Source organism: Crocuta crocuta, unplaced genomic scaffold (genome assembly GCF_008692635.1).
Source record: "Crocuta crocuta isolate KB4526 unplaced genomic scaffold, BGI_CrCroc_1.0 scaffold90, whole genome shotgun sequence".
Classification (NCBI taxonomy): domain Eukaryota; kingdom Metazoa; phylum Chordata; class Mammalia; order Carnivora; family Hyaenidae; genus Crocuta; species Crocuta crocuta.
The window spans coordinates 3,100,360-3,116,370 of NW_027527449.1; the positions used below are offsets into that span (position 1 = coordinate 3,100,360).

General features: G+C 40.0%; 1 protein-coding gene across 1 annotated transcript in view; it reads left to right on the forward strand.

The window, feature by feature from the left end:
* The window catches only part of TENM3 (teneurin transmembrane protein 3), a 449,902-nt gene that overhangs the window by 259,116 nt on the left and 174,775 nt on the right, over positions 1-16,011 (forward strand). The window contains 1 exon segment of the mRNA XM_077762712.1: positions 780-1,017. Within this exon segment, the coding sequence (XP_077618838.1) occupies positions 780-1,017 (238 nt within the window).

Consider the following 16,011-nt stretch of genomic DNA (forward strand, 5'->3'; position numbering starts at 1 on the left):
CATCTATGACTTACTCCAAAATGTAGTTATACGGCGTAGTGTGAAATTGGCAAATCTGTTCTGTGTGTGTTCTAATGGATGTAACGGTCATTAAGTATATGAGTCTTCTGACATTGTAATCAGATGTGATTCAGTCTGTTAAATATCCATGAAACAACATCTGCTTCACAGAGTGACCTTCTGCTAAAGAATACTTAGCGTCTATTAGCGGATCATAATGCAGATCTGCCTTATTTGAAATGCACTAAACTAGAGTAGTCTACTGCTGTTTCACAACTAGCTTGTAATAATTTATTGCAGTTAAATAAAGCTTAAAAAAACCTCCATTAAATAATTATAGGGATTATATGCATTTCGAAAACCTTTGTGTTCAACCGAAATTACCCATTTAATTTCAGGGTTGGTTTGTTAAAAAAAGCTCAAGTCTAAAGGCACATTAGGGGAGCTGTCAGACATTGTTTTCTGTAGGTGTTAATAAAACCAGATGAAAAAAATCTGAAACAAATTAAAACCCAAAACCAATTTTACCATCTGTTGTATATTAATTAGGACTCCGTGTATCAAGGGTAAACTCACTCTTAGAGAATGTCACTGAACTCCCGCTTAATAGAATACTATGCAAATTTATTAGGTTACTGATTTAAATGCACTTTTTCACCCTAGCTCATCTGTAGTGGATCCTCAAGACGGTGGTGGTGTGTGTAGACGTGCGTGTGCATACACACATATGTACATACATGTACGCATACATAGAACGAGTTTCCTTTTCTGTTTTTCAGAGCAACCTGCAAACAACCAAGGCCAGCCCGCCCTTCCTCCTCTGCCTCCGCCCCATCAGCAGCACCCTGCACAGCACCATCCGTCCATCACTTCTCTCAACAGAAACTCCCTGACCAATAGAAGGAACCCGAGTCCGGCCCCGCCGGCTGCTTTGCCCGCCGAGCTGCAAACCACACCCGAGTCCGTCCAGCTGCAGGACAGCTGGGTCCTTGGCAGTAATGTACCACTGGAAAGCAGGTAACTTGTCTGCGGGCCACCCTCCGAACACCTGACCGTTCGGGCCGCCCGGTTTAGCCGCGTGGAGAATAGATATTCTACAGTAGCCAACGGACCGTGTTGTTTCAGCATCTAACATTCACAGAGAAACGAGTCTAACCCTTTCTCACTAAAAACGCTAGCATACTTCTATGCTGTGTGGGAGCAGGGGCAGGTTGGCTGACATTGTTTAGTTGCTGGGCCTGTGAAATCTCCTGTCTTTTTCACACATCAGGTCAGGGTACGAGAGACGAGAGTAAATGGCTTCCACAAAACCCCTCCTTACTGCTGGGTTTTGTTTTTTTCCCTCTCAGCTCTAAGTTAGCAGGCGCGTCGAGACAAAGTCAGAGATATAAAATGTGAGCCTCGGTCCCACGCGTAGGGTGATTCAATGAACATGGGTAGCGTATACTTCGTTCTGGACATCCCGACTTTTACAGGCTACGTTGCGTCCATGACATCATAAAATCATAGTGGATTCCTAGGTACAATCGTCAGATGGCCATGTGTTGAGGATAGTTTAGTCTCTTGCAACAGAGAGAGGATGGGACCTAGTTTCCAAAGTTCCTTCCAGCATTTTTGCCTAAGACATTCCATTCATTCTTAGACAGTTAATATTCTACAGTAAGATTTTTCCTTACCATGAACTGAAGTCTCTGAGTCCTGAAATAACTTTGCCCCATTTCTGTATGATGGCCAGTGGGCTACTCTCCGGTTTGTCTTCCAGAGACTTTACCAGCTTACTGTCCTTTCTGGACACATATACAGGTGTTCAGTGAGGTTCTGAAATTATTACTTCACACAGGTCAGCCCACAGGTAGCAAACTGCCCACCCAAAAGTGTATAAAAAGGAAGAGCAGTTTTGAATTAATCCATTGACTTTGGAAATGTCTCCAGGCACAAACACGTGTACCTTCTTTGCACAAAACCCCAACTGCTCATGTCTTCTTTACACCGTGTGTTTACACAAGAGAGTATGCTGTCCTTCATTGGCCTCCTGTTGACAGCTTTGTGACAAAGTTCCCCCATCATTCCTATCAGGATTTATTTCTTTTCTACCGTAAGCTTACATCAGGCTCAGAGAAAAAGAATCATCACCACATGACAGCCGGAAAATGGAGGACTCCAGACCCCCAGGAATGTCTCCCCAAAATACCTTGCCCCATAGAGCCCCTGGTTAATGTCAGCATTTAAATTAGCTTCTGGATAAAGAAAAAGGTTTCACAGTGAATAAATTGGAAGGTTTGGGGGGGGGGGCATTGAATGCATGATCTAAACCAAGTCTGCCATGAGAATGCACTCTCAGGAGGTCCTCACAGTCAAATAAGTTAACAATACAAACCTTTTACTTTTCTTTCACTCTTGACCAAAGAACAAGGTTCCAAAGAACTCTCATCTTTTTACCTGTAGTGTCAGACAAGAGTAGTTGGCTTTTATTGTTCATTTTGTATTATTGAATGCTCATCTGGGAGAGATTAGAAAGAGAAAGTACAGAAGAAGCAGGCAAATAGGAAATTTCTTCACTTAAAACAAGAGTCATGTCTACAAACCTTTTTTTTCCCTGAGGTTATTAGCACAGAACTAAATTTCCCCGTGTAATTAATTAGCACACACTGAGCAACTAATCAACGCTGATTCACTACTGTCATTTGGAAAAATTTTATTAGGAAAATAGTAATTTTCCAGTTGAGTCATCAAATTGAATATGGGTAATTTCATTGTAGTTGACAATAATTGTTTTGACAAATATGTATGAAATATGTCAAGTGAAGTCAGCAGAGCGTGTTTCGTTTTAGGGATGTCGTGTGGCATGGAAGCCTCAGAAACTGTGTCAGTAGGAGAGTTGGTATTTCTTGAAGCCATGTCTTCTCGTGAAGATATTTGGAATAATTTGGGGGTAGGGAAGATGAGGTGTGTTCTTGTTATTCCTTGTATTGTGCTAATGACTTTTGGTTGGCGGGAAGTTATGAAAGAAAATAGCTGTTTCGAGGACAACCCATCGTAGCCATTTTCTCCATCTTCAGACCATATAAGAAAGCTATCTCAGGGTGCTCTCGGAGCAATACCATTTGAAATTCCATTTCAGAGCAATGCCATGAGTGAACCCTCAAATGGCATTATATACTTTTGTGAATTGACATAGGAAGAAAATCTACCAGTTGATAGCATCTCACTAACATAGATACATATAGAATCTAAAAATTATATTGAAAAAATGTCGGTCAGTGAGTTTTGTCATCTTCTCATTTTCCAAGGTCCACATCTTATACTGTTGCTAATCAAAAGAAAACGGTGTTTCAGCTTTGCACATACTCAGTGTATCTACCTATTTACAGCAGTGTGAAAATCTCACACTGTCCTGACACAGCGCGACTGTGCTTTCTTTAATAGTCTCACTTGGTTGGAGCTCTTGAGGTGAAGAATCAGTCTTATTTGTCATTGATTTTTCCTTTTTTAGTTAAGGTTCCCTATTGAGTATGATTCTCAGGTTCAGTTTCAGCTATGTTAACAGCTTCATCCAGATTTGGGTCTGCCAGGGACTCGTTTTTAATCTAGTGCACAGTTCCGTCTTTGGCAATTATTTCTGTTTACACGTATACTCATTTTACAGAGTCTCACTTTTCTGGAACTGTCATTTAAAGGATGGAAGTTACAGAGCATGGAATTCAGTTGCATTTGTTTAAGAATCTCTCTGTTTTGTCTCCTCCCCTTTTCTCCATCCAGCAAACATTGATAATTACCACCTGCACATTGGCATGTAATAATCCACGAAGCTCTCGGTCATTTGTAGACTCGGTCTCTGTGAGTTGGTAGAGAAGGTGTCAAAGATTCCCCACCTTGTCCTGTTTCCACGCAGGTTCCACACTGACTTATTCAAAAGCATGTATTTTTTTACCAGCAGTTTCTTGCTTCCATAACAATGTTTATTTCCTTTCTCTAATGAATTTAACATTTGCTGCTGTTGGAGACGATCAATATCACTGTGTACTGTACATTTCTACTCAGTAAATAGAGCAGTTCTGGTCTATAATCTCCTGTGAGTTTCAGAACTCCTAGAGTCACATCTAGACCCAGACACATATTGGCAATTTACAGGCATTGCCTTAGTTTCTCCTCGTCTCCAATAAAAAGCAATCAGTGCCTATGTATAATACCAATCCTTGCTTAGAATTTTCCTTTAGGGTTCCTTTTCTTTGCACTCACTCTTTCTTACACTTTGTAGGATTTAGGTTTAGGGCATTTGCTAGCCTGTCACTCATCCCTTGCTTATTTTATATTTTAGCAGCCTCAGTACATAATCATAGCTGGTAGGACATTGTAGGGCAGCAGAGGAAAAGCTAGGACTCGACCCAGTACAGCAGCAGCCCTGAAAGGTGTAGTACAGTAACTCTCATTGGGAGCTCTGACCTTCAACAATTGTGAAGTTAATTGCCTGCAGGTTCTTCGTTTATATATGTGAATTAAGTGGCTTAGTAGGTACCTATTAGATGTTAACAAAATGGTTCATTTGTAGCCATTTAATAAAAGATTTATTAAAGTCTTGTTTTATTATGAAGTCTACTTTGGCATTGATAGTTCATTAGTTATGTTCCCATAGCTCTTTACCTTGTAGTTCAGTAATGCTTTGCTGATTATTAATGTATGAAATTGTGTATTAAATTACCTCTTTCTTACTGCATTTTTTATTTAAATTTTGAAGTGTCCTGGGCTGCTTTAATATGAGATCAGTTGCTATGTCTTTACAAAGAAATAACTAAGCAGAAGTATTACTAAATTAGGATAGTCTCCCTTTTTCCCTCTTTTATCTTCACTCCAAATGGTTCTAGGGAAAGGCAGGACACTCCTACAAGCATCGGGTATCAGTTGGCCTTTCCTATTAGAAATCCAGGCAGCAGTCTACACATCATGGGCTCACGTACCAGGGAAAGCTTCCCCAGGTGAAAAATGGTACCGTCACAGCATGCTTGTAACCAACTACCTTCAGCAAGATAGTCAGTGGTTAAATGCTCTGTAACTATGGATACAGCTTTAAGTAATATATTCCTGGGATAGGGATACTCCACTGACTTAAGATTGTGGAATGATACCATATCCTTTTGTTAAAGATAGTCTGGGGTCACCCCCAGACACCTGTGGGGAAAAGGAGACCATCACAGAACTTTGAAAGAGATACAGAAATGAAGAAGCTAGGGTTACTGAACACCAACCTCATTATTGGCTCTGGGCCTAGGCTGAGAAATTCTTTTATCTTTGATGCAGAGGCTCACCATCTCTGTTTGTTAAAAACAAACAACAATAAAACCTATTAAAAAAAACTCATCTAAAATTATATACTAAAAAATACTAAAAGTCAGCCGGATTCTAGATCTCTTGAAATATTTCACCTTTACTAACCTACAGTATCCCTTTTTTTTTTTTTTTTTTTTTTAAGTTTTTTGTTTTATTTTGAGAGAGGGAGACAGTGCAAGCAGGGGAAGGACCGGGTTAGGGGAGCGAGAGAATCCCAAGTAGGCTCCACGCTGTCAGCAGAGCCCCAGGCGGGGCTTAAACTCACAAAAAAGGAGATCCCGACCTGAGCCGATACCAAGAGTTGGACACTTAAGCAACTGAACCATCCAGGTGCCCCAACTTACAGTATTTCTTAAAATGCCTGTAAAGGGAACATGTGTGTGTTTCTAAGCGTAATAGGAAGAAGGAGGGATGGTGTAAAAGAATTTTCCAGGTGGTGTTTATATTTGAGGCTTATTTCAATTTGCAGCATAAAAAATTTTTGTCACCGCGAGAGGAGGGCAGTTCGGGAAGCTCTTGCCCTAACTCGGGGTCTAAGCTCCATGGTGGCCATACAGTTTATCATCAAACCAGACAGTTTGAGAGGGAAAGGGTCTTAAGAACAATTGCACTAGAAATTTTACAGCTGTGAACTGACTGTCCTGGACGCTGTTACCCAACGAAATTTTACTGCCAAGAGCAAAGTTGCTTGGAAGCCCGTATTATCTTCTACCTTAGATAAGAACAAGAGACCAAATGAGGGAGGTAGTGGGAAAGCAGTCGTTAGTTGACTCTCAACTTGAACTTTTCTGGTTTCTGTACCAACTTGTAGCAGCTAGTTAACCCTTTGTCAACCCCTTCCCAGGACAAGCGTCTGTTGTCCTTCAAATAGGCAGTTCTTAAAATAATACATAAAATATTTGTTTCTGTTTTCTTCTCACAACATCAAGAGAACAAGAAGGAGCATATATTGAAGGCAGCAAATTGAAGGAGGTTTTGTTCAAGAAGTTCACATGTAATATTTTAAATGTTAGATTTAAAGGTAAATCATACATTCACTAAAAATGTTAAGCACAGATAAAATTTGGCCCTGGATTTACTTAAAGAATGAACAGTTGGGGGCGCACCTGGGTGGCTCAGTCAGTTGAGCAACTGGCTGTTGATTTCAGCTCAGGTCTTGATCCCAGAGTCATGGGTTCAGGCCCTGCCTCAGGCTCTGCACTGAGCATGGAGTCTGCTTAACATTCTCTCTCAGGGGCACCTGGGTGGCTTCGTCAGTTGAATGTCTGATTTCTGCTCCCATCATGATCTCGTAGTTCAGGAGTTCAAACCCCACATTGGGCTCTATGCTGCTATCAGCGCAGAGCCTGCTTCGGATCCTCTGTCCCCCATCTCTGTCTCTGCCCCTCCCCCACTCATGCTCGCTCTCTCTTTCTCTCTGTCTCAAAAATGAATAAACATTTAAAAAAACAAGATTCTTTCTCTCTCCTCCTCCCCGCCCCTCTCCCCAGCTCACACACTTGCGTGTGCGCTCACGCGCTCTCTCGCTCTCTCGAGAGTGTCTTAAAAATAAAATGAACTACTGTGTCTCCAGCACGGTTATAATTTGGTTTCCAAAGCTCTTCTTTCTTCTGTACTGAGATAACAACCTCATTCTAAAATAAAGTATGAGTTAGGAGGCGATTATGAAAATAAGTGAAAGCAAAAGCATGATTTTTAAAATGTGATTATTATTAACTGATTGTAATGCTGCTGCCTCGACTTGCTTGCTTACCACACATCGTGCCAGTAATTACAGTGGAAAAGTAAGGCTGGGAACTGTTAGAAGCTCTAAAGCGAAAGTCATTCCCAGAAGTCAATATTGATGTCTATTCCTGAATATAACCTATTCGTTTTATTTTTAAAAATCTTTTTTTTTTTTTTGGCTCAAAATGGTTTACGAAAAACTAATCTGTAGCCAAAACTTGGCATTGAGTATGAAGGCTCCATCATTTTTGAGCAGAGCATACAGAGGCTCCGAGGAGACGGGATAGGAGAGGGGCTCCGACATTTACAACCGCTGGCATGTTCTCTTCCTCTTCTTGTTGGGAGGTGGGCCGAGAACTGCTCTCACAGCTTCATCACCCCCCGTGATACCTCACTGGGTGAGAGCCCAGCGCTCTGCTAAACCCTGAAGGGGGTGGGGGGTCAGCTTCTCCTCCAGTTTCTCAGTCGTGTCTTTATCAGCCCTAAGATCAGGTGTAGCGCCACCGGGAGGATGGGAGTGTTGGGACCCCGGTGTCACGCGTCTGGACGTTTGCACAGTTTCAAAAGATGCAGGACTCAAAGAGAAAAGCAAATTAAGAATATATCTGCAGATAGGATGGTGATCTAACCTGTCAGTCTCGTCCAGCTGTATCCACAAACCCAGAGACAAACACAGTTTCACATCATAACTGACTGCTTTTCAGTCAGGCTGGGTGTTGAATCCGAGTTCCATCATTTAAATGGTCTGTATAATCATCTACAAATCATTTAAACCTTAGGTCCATTGCCAATGGTGTAATAATACTTGCTAAAAAGAGTGTTGTAACTTTTAAATGAAATACTGTAAGTAAAATACCTGGCAAGTGACAGGTGCTCTGTAAATGTTGTTAAAATATGCCCGGGTGGCTCAGTCAGGTAAGTGTCCAACTTCAGCCCAAGTCATGATCTTATGGTTCGTGAGTTCGAGCCCTGCATCGGGCTCTGTGCTGACTGCTGACAGCTCAGGGCCTGGAGCCGGTTTCAGATTCTGTGTCTCCCTCTCTCTCTGTCCCTCCCCCACTCTCTCGTGCTCTCTCTCAAAAATAAATAAATGTTAAAAATTTTTAGTATGATCAAATAATAATAATAGCAAGCACTGCATAGGATAAGATAACCTGATTAGTTGACACTTGAACAAATACCATTTATCACGAGTATCTCTCTTCTCTCCAACGGATAAGCAAAGTATTTAACTTAACCTGAATAGGTTTGTCGAATCTATCTTCATGTGGTAGGTGGCTCAAGCCTACAGCCATACTTCTATCAGAGTAAAATCTCTTCTCTTTTTCATCATCCCTGTCATTCAACCAAAAGTGGGTGAATTTTTGCAAGATGGAACCCCAAGTCTGTTAATTTTGTTCTTGGGAAGAAGAAAAATCTTTAAATTATAATGAAAGGCAACTATTCATATTCTTGAAGCGTTTAATTAAGTAAAGTAGTAAATGTTTGGAAGGAATCAGTAAAAGCATTGATGGATGCATTGTCTTCACATCTGTCAGAAGTTAGACCTCGGTCTTAAGGTATTTAAAGCTTTACGTGTCATTCAAGCACGATGAAGATACTGTACAATAGAGAAGGCGTGTTATTTTGTTTAATTGAGGTGAACCAGTCTCTTTATAATTGCAATTAAAACATCAAGAAAGTATGCATTAATTATTTGCTATAGGCCTTAAGTGATTTTTGAAAGCATAATTTCCAACAAATGGCAATTACTGTAGCCTCTGATAATGTTTGGTTTTGGAGAAGCAGCAATCTGTATAAAATATTCATACGTGATAACTTTAATTTATGTAGTACCTAGGAATTCTTAATTACTTCTGACACATTTCTAGCCACTTCTGAACACGATCAGAGTAAAAAGTCACCCAGTCCGTTACTCTGGTCATAGCTAATGACTGCAATTTAATCCTTATCTTTCTCTGAATCTGACTTACTCATTTTGAGGCACATCTCTTCCTCGTGTGCGTGTGTGTACACTTGTGGGTTTTATCTCTGCCCTACATCACTACTGCATGGGGCTTTGATCTTTTTCCTAGAATTAATTTCTGTCCAGTTTTAAAACTGCCGCGCTCTAAAGTTTCATCCTTTGGTTTCATCAGTGGTTAGTAAACACCGTTTCAAAGAGAATTGCTTGTCGTGCTAGTGTTTCTTCATTTTTCCCTTGACAGAGTTTTGTCTTCTTTTCTTCAGACCTGATATCGAGTCTGTTTTCTTTTTTCTTTCTAAATTTCTTTTAATGTTTATTTATTTTTGAGAGAGAGGAGACAGTGTGTGAGCGAGAGGGCTCAGAGAGAGAGAGAGGAGACACAGAATCCAAAGTGGGCTCCAGGCTCTGAGCTGTCAGCACAGAGCCCGATGTGGGCCTCGAACTGACAGAATGTGAGATCATGCCCTGAGATGAAGCCAGACGGTTAACCACCTGAGCCACTCCGGCGCCCCAGGTCTGTTTGCCATTACACCATTCTCAGAACCCTTTCTTCAGAGCCCACAAGATTACATTTTTAGACATGTAATTAACCAGCTAAGCTTAATAACTTCTGTTGGCTAACCCCTCTGATTCTGCCATGACCCTCTGTAGGATTTCTTAGCATCTGAACCACTTAAAATACTACCACCAGAAGTCATCGTGTTTCGGTCATGCCCTGCACTGACATAACCACGCTCCTTCCTGGTGGTCATGGCGCTGTGGGAAAAGCATGGGTTTGGGGACAGACGGAATCTGTGTTAAAATCTTACCATCCAGCTCTCTATGGTCACCTTGAGCAGATTACTCCTATATTTCTATGTTGTTTATTTTTTCATAAAATGGGTTCTGATGTACTTCTCAAAGATTTTATAAGGATTCATTGCAATGTCATTGCAAAGTACCTGGCGCTTTAGTTTCTTTGCTTTTCTTTATTTTCTTACACCATCACTGAAGAGAAAAGTAATTGACTCCATATTTACACAGGTAAGTGACATCGACAAAGGCAGTAACGGCTTGGAGAGGGAAAGGCCGTGACAGCTAATAAGAAAGGACATGTCGATAAAGTTTGTGAACAGTTAGATAGCCTTTTCGTCTTTGGAGATAGGTATTTTTTGATTGTGAGACTGGTCAGTATAGTCCCTATTTAATTGGGGTGACTTCCTACAGGAATTAAACTATGAAGTAAATTTTCAAAGACAGAATTTGCTTTAGAAGAAAGTAACAGTGAATCATTGGGCAAGAAACGATCTGAGGTGGTGGTCGGGCAGGGATAGTTCATGAAATGAGTCCTGGATGAGTTCACTCCCTCAGCCAGTATTTACGAAAGTCTTACCATGTACCAGTTTGAAAAACTCAAGGGTGTTAGAAAGACCTGGAGAAGTTAGGACTGCTTTTGAGAAAGATGAACTGTATTCCAGAACAGATTTCACAATTGGGGTTAATCTTGCAGATTACCTTATCTTGCCATCTTTTAAAGCCTATTGAGATTTAGTAATCAGCTCAAGGTCATATGACTAATTAGCAGCAACTCTCAGCCATACCCCAAATTCTAAATGTATTCCTTTTCCTCTTGTAGTGTCTCCCAGTTGTTTTATAAATTGCATATGAAAGAAAATAAAAGCCCTCAACCAAGAAAACATGTATTGATTAAATCATTAATTCTACAGAACCAGCAATGTACTAATCTTACGCATGTTATCATACACATATAAAACTAAAAATTGAAAGGATGAAATTATATAAATAACATTTTATTCTATTTTTTAAATGTTTATTTATTTATTTTTGAGAGAGAGGAGGCATGGGAGAAGGGCAGAAAGAGAGGGAGACACAAAATCCAAAGCAGGCTCCAGGCTCCAGGCTCCGAGCCATCAGCACGGAGCTCAACATGGGGCTCCAACTCATGAACTGTGAGATCATAGCCTGAGCTGAAGTCGGACACTTAACCAACTGAGCCACTAAGGCGCCCCAACATTTTAAAGTTAATTTATTTTGAGAGAGAGCGAGAGCAGTAAAGAGTCAGAGGAAGAGAGAGAAAGAGTTCCAAGCAGGCTCTACATTGTCAGTGCAGAGCCCGATGTGGGGCTAGAACTCATGAACTGCAAGATCATGACCTGAGTGGAAATCAGGAGTCGGATGCTTAATGACTGAGCCACCCAGACATCCCAAAATAAATAACATTTTAAAATAATTGTTTTCTTTCAATTATTTAGTTTTGTACACTAATAAGATAATTACATATCAAATATTAATCATACCTTAAACCTTTTTTGACCCTAACAACTATATAAACTTCCTTATCATTAAGTGTATCTACACAAGCGCGCACGCACACACACACACACACACACACACACACACACTGAAATGATTAACATATCCATCACTTTGCATAGTTACTGTGGGTGTGTGTGTGTGTGTGTGTGTGTGTGTGTGTGTGTAGAGCTCTCAAGATCTATTCCCTTAACAAATTTCAAGTATCCAGTGCAATATTATTAGCTATACCCACCTGGCTGTACATTAGATCATCAGTACTTACTCATCTTATAACTAAAAGTTTTACACTGGGCATCTGGGTGGCTCAGTAGGTTAAGCATCTGTCTTTGGCTGAGGTCATGATCTCATGGTTCCTGAGTTTGAGCCCCACATTGGGCTCTGTGCTGACAGCTCAGAACCTGGAGCCTGCTTTAGACTCTGTGTCTCCTCTCGCTGGCCCTCTCCCACTCACACTCTTCTCTCGCTCTCTCTCTCTGTTCTCAAAAATAAATATAAACGTTATAAAAAAATTTTTACTTTAACAAACATCTCCCNTCCAGCCCCAGCCCCTAGCAGCCACCATTCTCCTCTCTGGTTCTAGGAGTTCGGCTTCATTAGATTCCACATACAACCGGGATCATACAGTCTCTGTTGCAATGTGGCTAATTTCTCTGATGTTCTAGCAAACTAATTAGTAGTTGTTCCATTTTTACATCTTTAAATAAGGACCAAGCTCACAAGATACATGTTTTGCAGACTTTTAAACAGTTTAGAAAATAAAAATTTTATAGATGGTAGTCATTGTTCTTGGCAACAAAATAATATGTTTATGGGAATATTTCCAAAAGCGAGGTTTAAAAATATCCTATCTGAACTAAGAGTTTGTTTAGAGGAGCATTATTTTCTTATTCATTCTTGAATACTACTTTACCTTGAAGGGCAGATTAATAATTTTCCCAAAAATATATTCTTGGTAGCATGTCACTGATAGCCACTTGTCCCAGAAGAAGTCAGCAAATTTGGACCCTTCTCCTTTTTATATGTTTAATTCATTTGTAAGGTTTATAACTCTTTTGGGGTACTTTGCCATGAACTAGCTGGTTAGCCTTTATGTGGATAAAAAAGATTTTCAGGATCACTCCACAGCTTGTTTCAAAATATCATCAAGACTTTTGTATTTAACCCATCACACACGAGCAGCAAGAGTTGAACGGTGAGAGCGTTACTGTCAAGTCCTCTACTTGGAGAACGCTTCTGTCTGGATGCATCATTGATGTTAGTGACTTTCCCACTGAAGAACTGAAATCTAGCTCCACGGTCATCACCCTATTACATTATTAGAGCTTAGTATCTTTCTTATTGTTTAGACAAGAGGTAAATACAAGTTGAAGTGTGTTTTTAATTTTTTTTAAGGTTTATTCTTGAGAGAGAGAGAGAGCGAGTGTGAGCGGGGGAGGGGCAGAGAGAATGGAGACACAGAATCGGTAGAAGGTTCTAGGCTCCGAGCTGTCAGCATAGAGCCTAATGGAGGCTCAAACTTGTGAACTGCAAGATCATGACCTGAGCCAAAGTCGGGTGCCTAACCAACTAAGCCACCCAGGCACCCCTAAATTGAAGTGTGTTTTATACACAAGTTACTATAACATAGCTCCTATAGAAACTACTAGTCTATTATGTAACTGGTAAAAAACATGAGCTTTAGGGCCAAAAAAAGATCAGGCAGGTTTTGCCTCTGCATAAACTTTGGCAAATTAAGGCTTAGTTTACTCATCTTTAAAAAAGTAGAATTTAGGGGAGCCTGGGTGACTCAGTTGGTGAGCATCCTACTTTGGGTAGTTTTAATTGATAATCTTAAAACATGTAGGAAAATACCTAATATAGTTTGTGTTTTTGATGGTATGGCCACACCATTGTAATAACTAAAATTGGAAACAAGGACTGTTGAGCCTTCTTGATCACGATAAAAAGAAAAAAAAAACAATCTGCATATTTGACCTGTTCTGTTTCTGATCCTCCCCAACAAACTGTAACATGATTTTCTGCTTAATTATAGACAATGTCTACGTTAAAATAAGTCATAATAAACATTTTTGCTTCCTATTATAATCCTATATATTTTTATAGAGCTGTGGTTATATTTGAACTTTATATTAGTTTCTCACTTAATTCAGACCTAAAAGTAAATATGAAAGAATTCACTGAAATACGTTTCGCACAAATCATCCCGATATTCTAGAACTTTTCTTCCCAATTTTCAGAGATCAATGAACACATAATGTTGTATTTCCCACGAACGTGTTTGCGTATTCAATATAAGTACAGATTGATAAAGTGGCCATTGCTGAAATTTATCATTATTTACGCATTCATGTTGCAGAATCTTTTGGTAAAATATTAAAAACAGTTTTTGTCGCAAACCGCGTCTTGTACAAACACTAATAGCTCATATAATTCAGCTAACAGCGGTGAAATGTATCTTGTTTATAAGCTTTTCGTTTAAGACGTTTTTCTTGCCGGGATCACCTCCTGGTGTGAAAGTTGTCCAAAGATAATAGCACATCAATTCAAAAGTGTAATAGATTTGAGGCCACAACATGCTATCAGCATGAAGAAGTAGTTTATCAGTCTCACTGACTCGCTATGTCACAGCTAGAATCATACCATATTTGCTCCTTTGTTTTCACATCAAAATATATGACTTACATTCTAATGTTGATTACTCACTTTGGGGGGTGTTTCATTTTCTTATTTAAAATATTTTTCTTTAAAATGCATACCATAATTAATTTGAAGGTAATAAAGGAAGAGGCATTTTAACTAGTAGGACCCTAAAGCATTTTCATTTTATAATCCAAGGATGCATAGCATATTACTTACTATAAAACGTTTCCAATTAAGTGTATAGTATCAGTACCTTTATATTAGAGGCAAAATAATCCATTGTGAACCAGCTCTGGCCAGTTCGTAGAAAGTGTATACACATGTACACACACACGTGCATATACATCTACTCTGAACTCACCCTGTTTAAAAACTATCAGAGATTAAATTACCAAAACACAAAAAGAAAAATAATGAAGGTCCATCTATTATTGACTCATTCTAGGTAAATTTTATCATTTCTTCCCCGTTTCCCTTTGTATCAATCCTTGAGGCAAGCCTTTTCAGCTTTTAGATCTCATTTGCTAGTTTTTATTTTCAGTGATAGCTCTTGTCAAGTACAGTGGTTGTTGAAGTTCATTAAAACCTAGTCCTCTAAGTACTTTCTCCTTCCCTCATCTAGGTGCATCCTCTCCCAGTATCTCCCGCACCTGCCCTTGAAAGCATGTTTTAAAATATTGAAAGGCTGGGGCGCCTGGGTGACTCAGTCGGTTAAGTGTCTGACTTCAGCTCAGGTCATGGTCTCATGGATCGTGGGTTTGAGCGTCGCGTCGGGCTCTGTGCTGACAGCCAGCTCAGAGCTTGGAGACTGTATCAGACTCTGTATCTCCCTCTCTCTCTGACCCTCCCCTGTTCATGCTGTCTCTCTCTCTCTCTCAAAAATAAATAAAACATTTAAAAAATAAATAAGTAAAATAAAATATCGAAAGGCTAAGAGAAAGAAACTTTACATTTAACTATAATAATGAAGATTCATTTCAAATATGCTGGAATTTTGTTCCCCGGGAGCCTCAGTAAGAGGACTTTTTGGTCACTTTGGCTGGCAGATCTGAGGCTGCCCCTGCTACGACCTTTGTCAGAGTGGGTGGCGCATCCAGTGTGGCCGCTCCTAGGAACCCCACCTTGACTGTCCCTGCTGTCCACAGCAGCTTCAAAGAAGGAGCAGAGTTAAGGAGAAGGCATTTATGCAGGAAATCGTTCTTGCTTCTTTTCCTTCTCTCAATACAGCAGCTGTGTAAAGGAGTAAAGAGGTTGTAGTTACGTGTATCTATGTGTGTGCACAGTGCCTTAAAAATATGTAGAGCTGAGTGTTCCAGAAGTCTCTGTTAAAAGATAAAGGATGGGAGGTGGTTTTCCCCCTATACTTTTTAATACAGGTAATAAATTGAAGCCAAGATTTTAGAGGAAAAAAGAATATATAAAAACTATTCTAGCCAGAGAGGTTAAGGGTAGAGAAAGAGTATTATCTGTATGAAGAACATAGGAACTCTCTGTGATGTTGTAAATACCCACAGTGAATTATATGCTCGACTCCTACGTGGGTCACAAACCCAAGTATTAAGTTCAAAGAGAGACGGATCCCCACGAGAACGTGCTTGTGAAATAAGATAGTGTGTTGGTGAGTGTTTCATAGACACCTGGAAACACAGTACAGGAGATGATGAAGAGAACGAGAACAGAAACTAGTATCATTTAGAGATGAAGTTCAATAATCATGATAGATCCGTAAAAGTAGCAGTGACATAAGAAGGCATGAAGGACCTGATTTCCTACCAAATAGATGAATTTGAAAGGGAAGTACAATGAAAGGGGATGTTGGAAGTAACCATTTAAGAGTGAGGTGACCTAGAACAATGAAAACTGTTGACGCCGTTTGATTCCGGGGTCCGATGGCTTGAGCCTTGTATTGTAAGAATTCCATTTGTCCTCAGCTGACTGCTTAATGGGAGCTACCAGCAGTAACTTTCTAAACAGGGGTCTTTTGAGTGGATTTCTGATTTGTTATAGAGCCTTAATGGGAGTCTTCAGTTACACCGAAG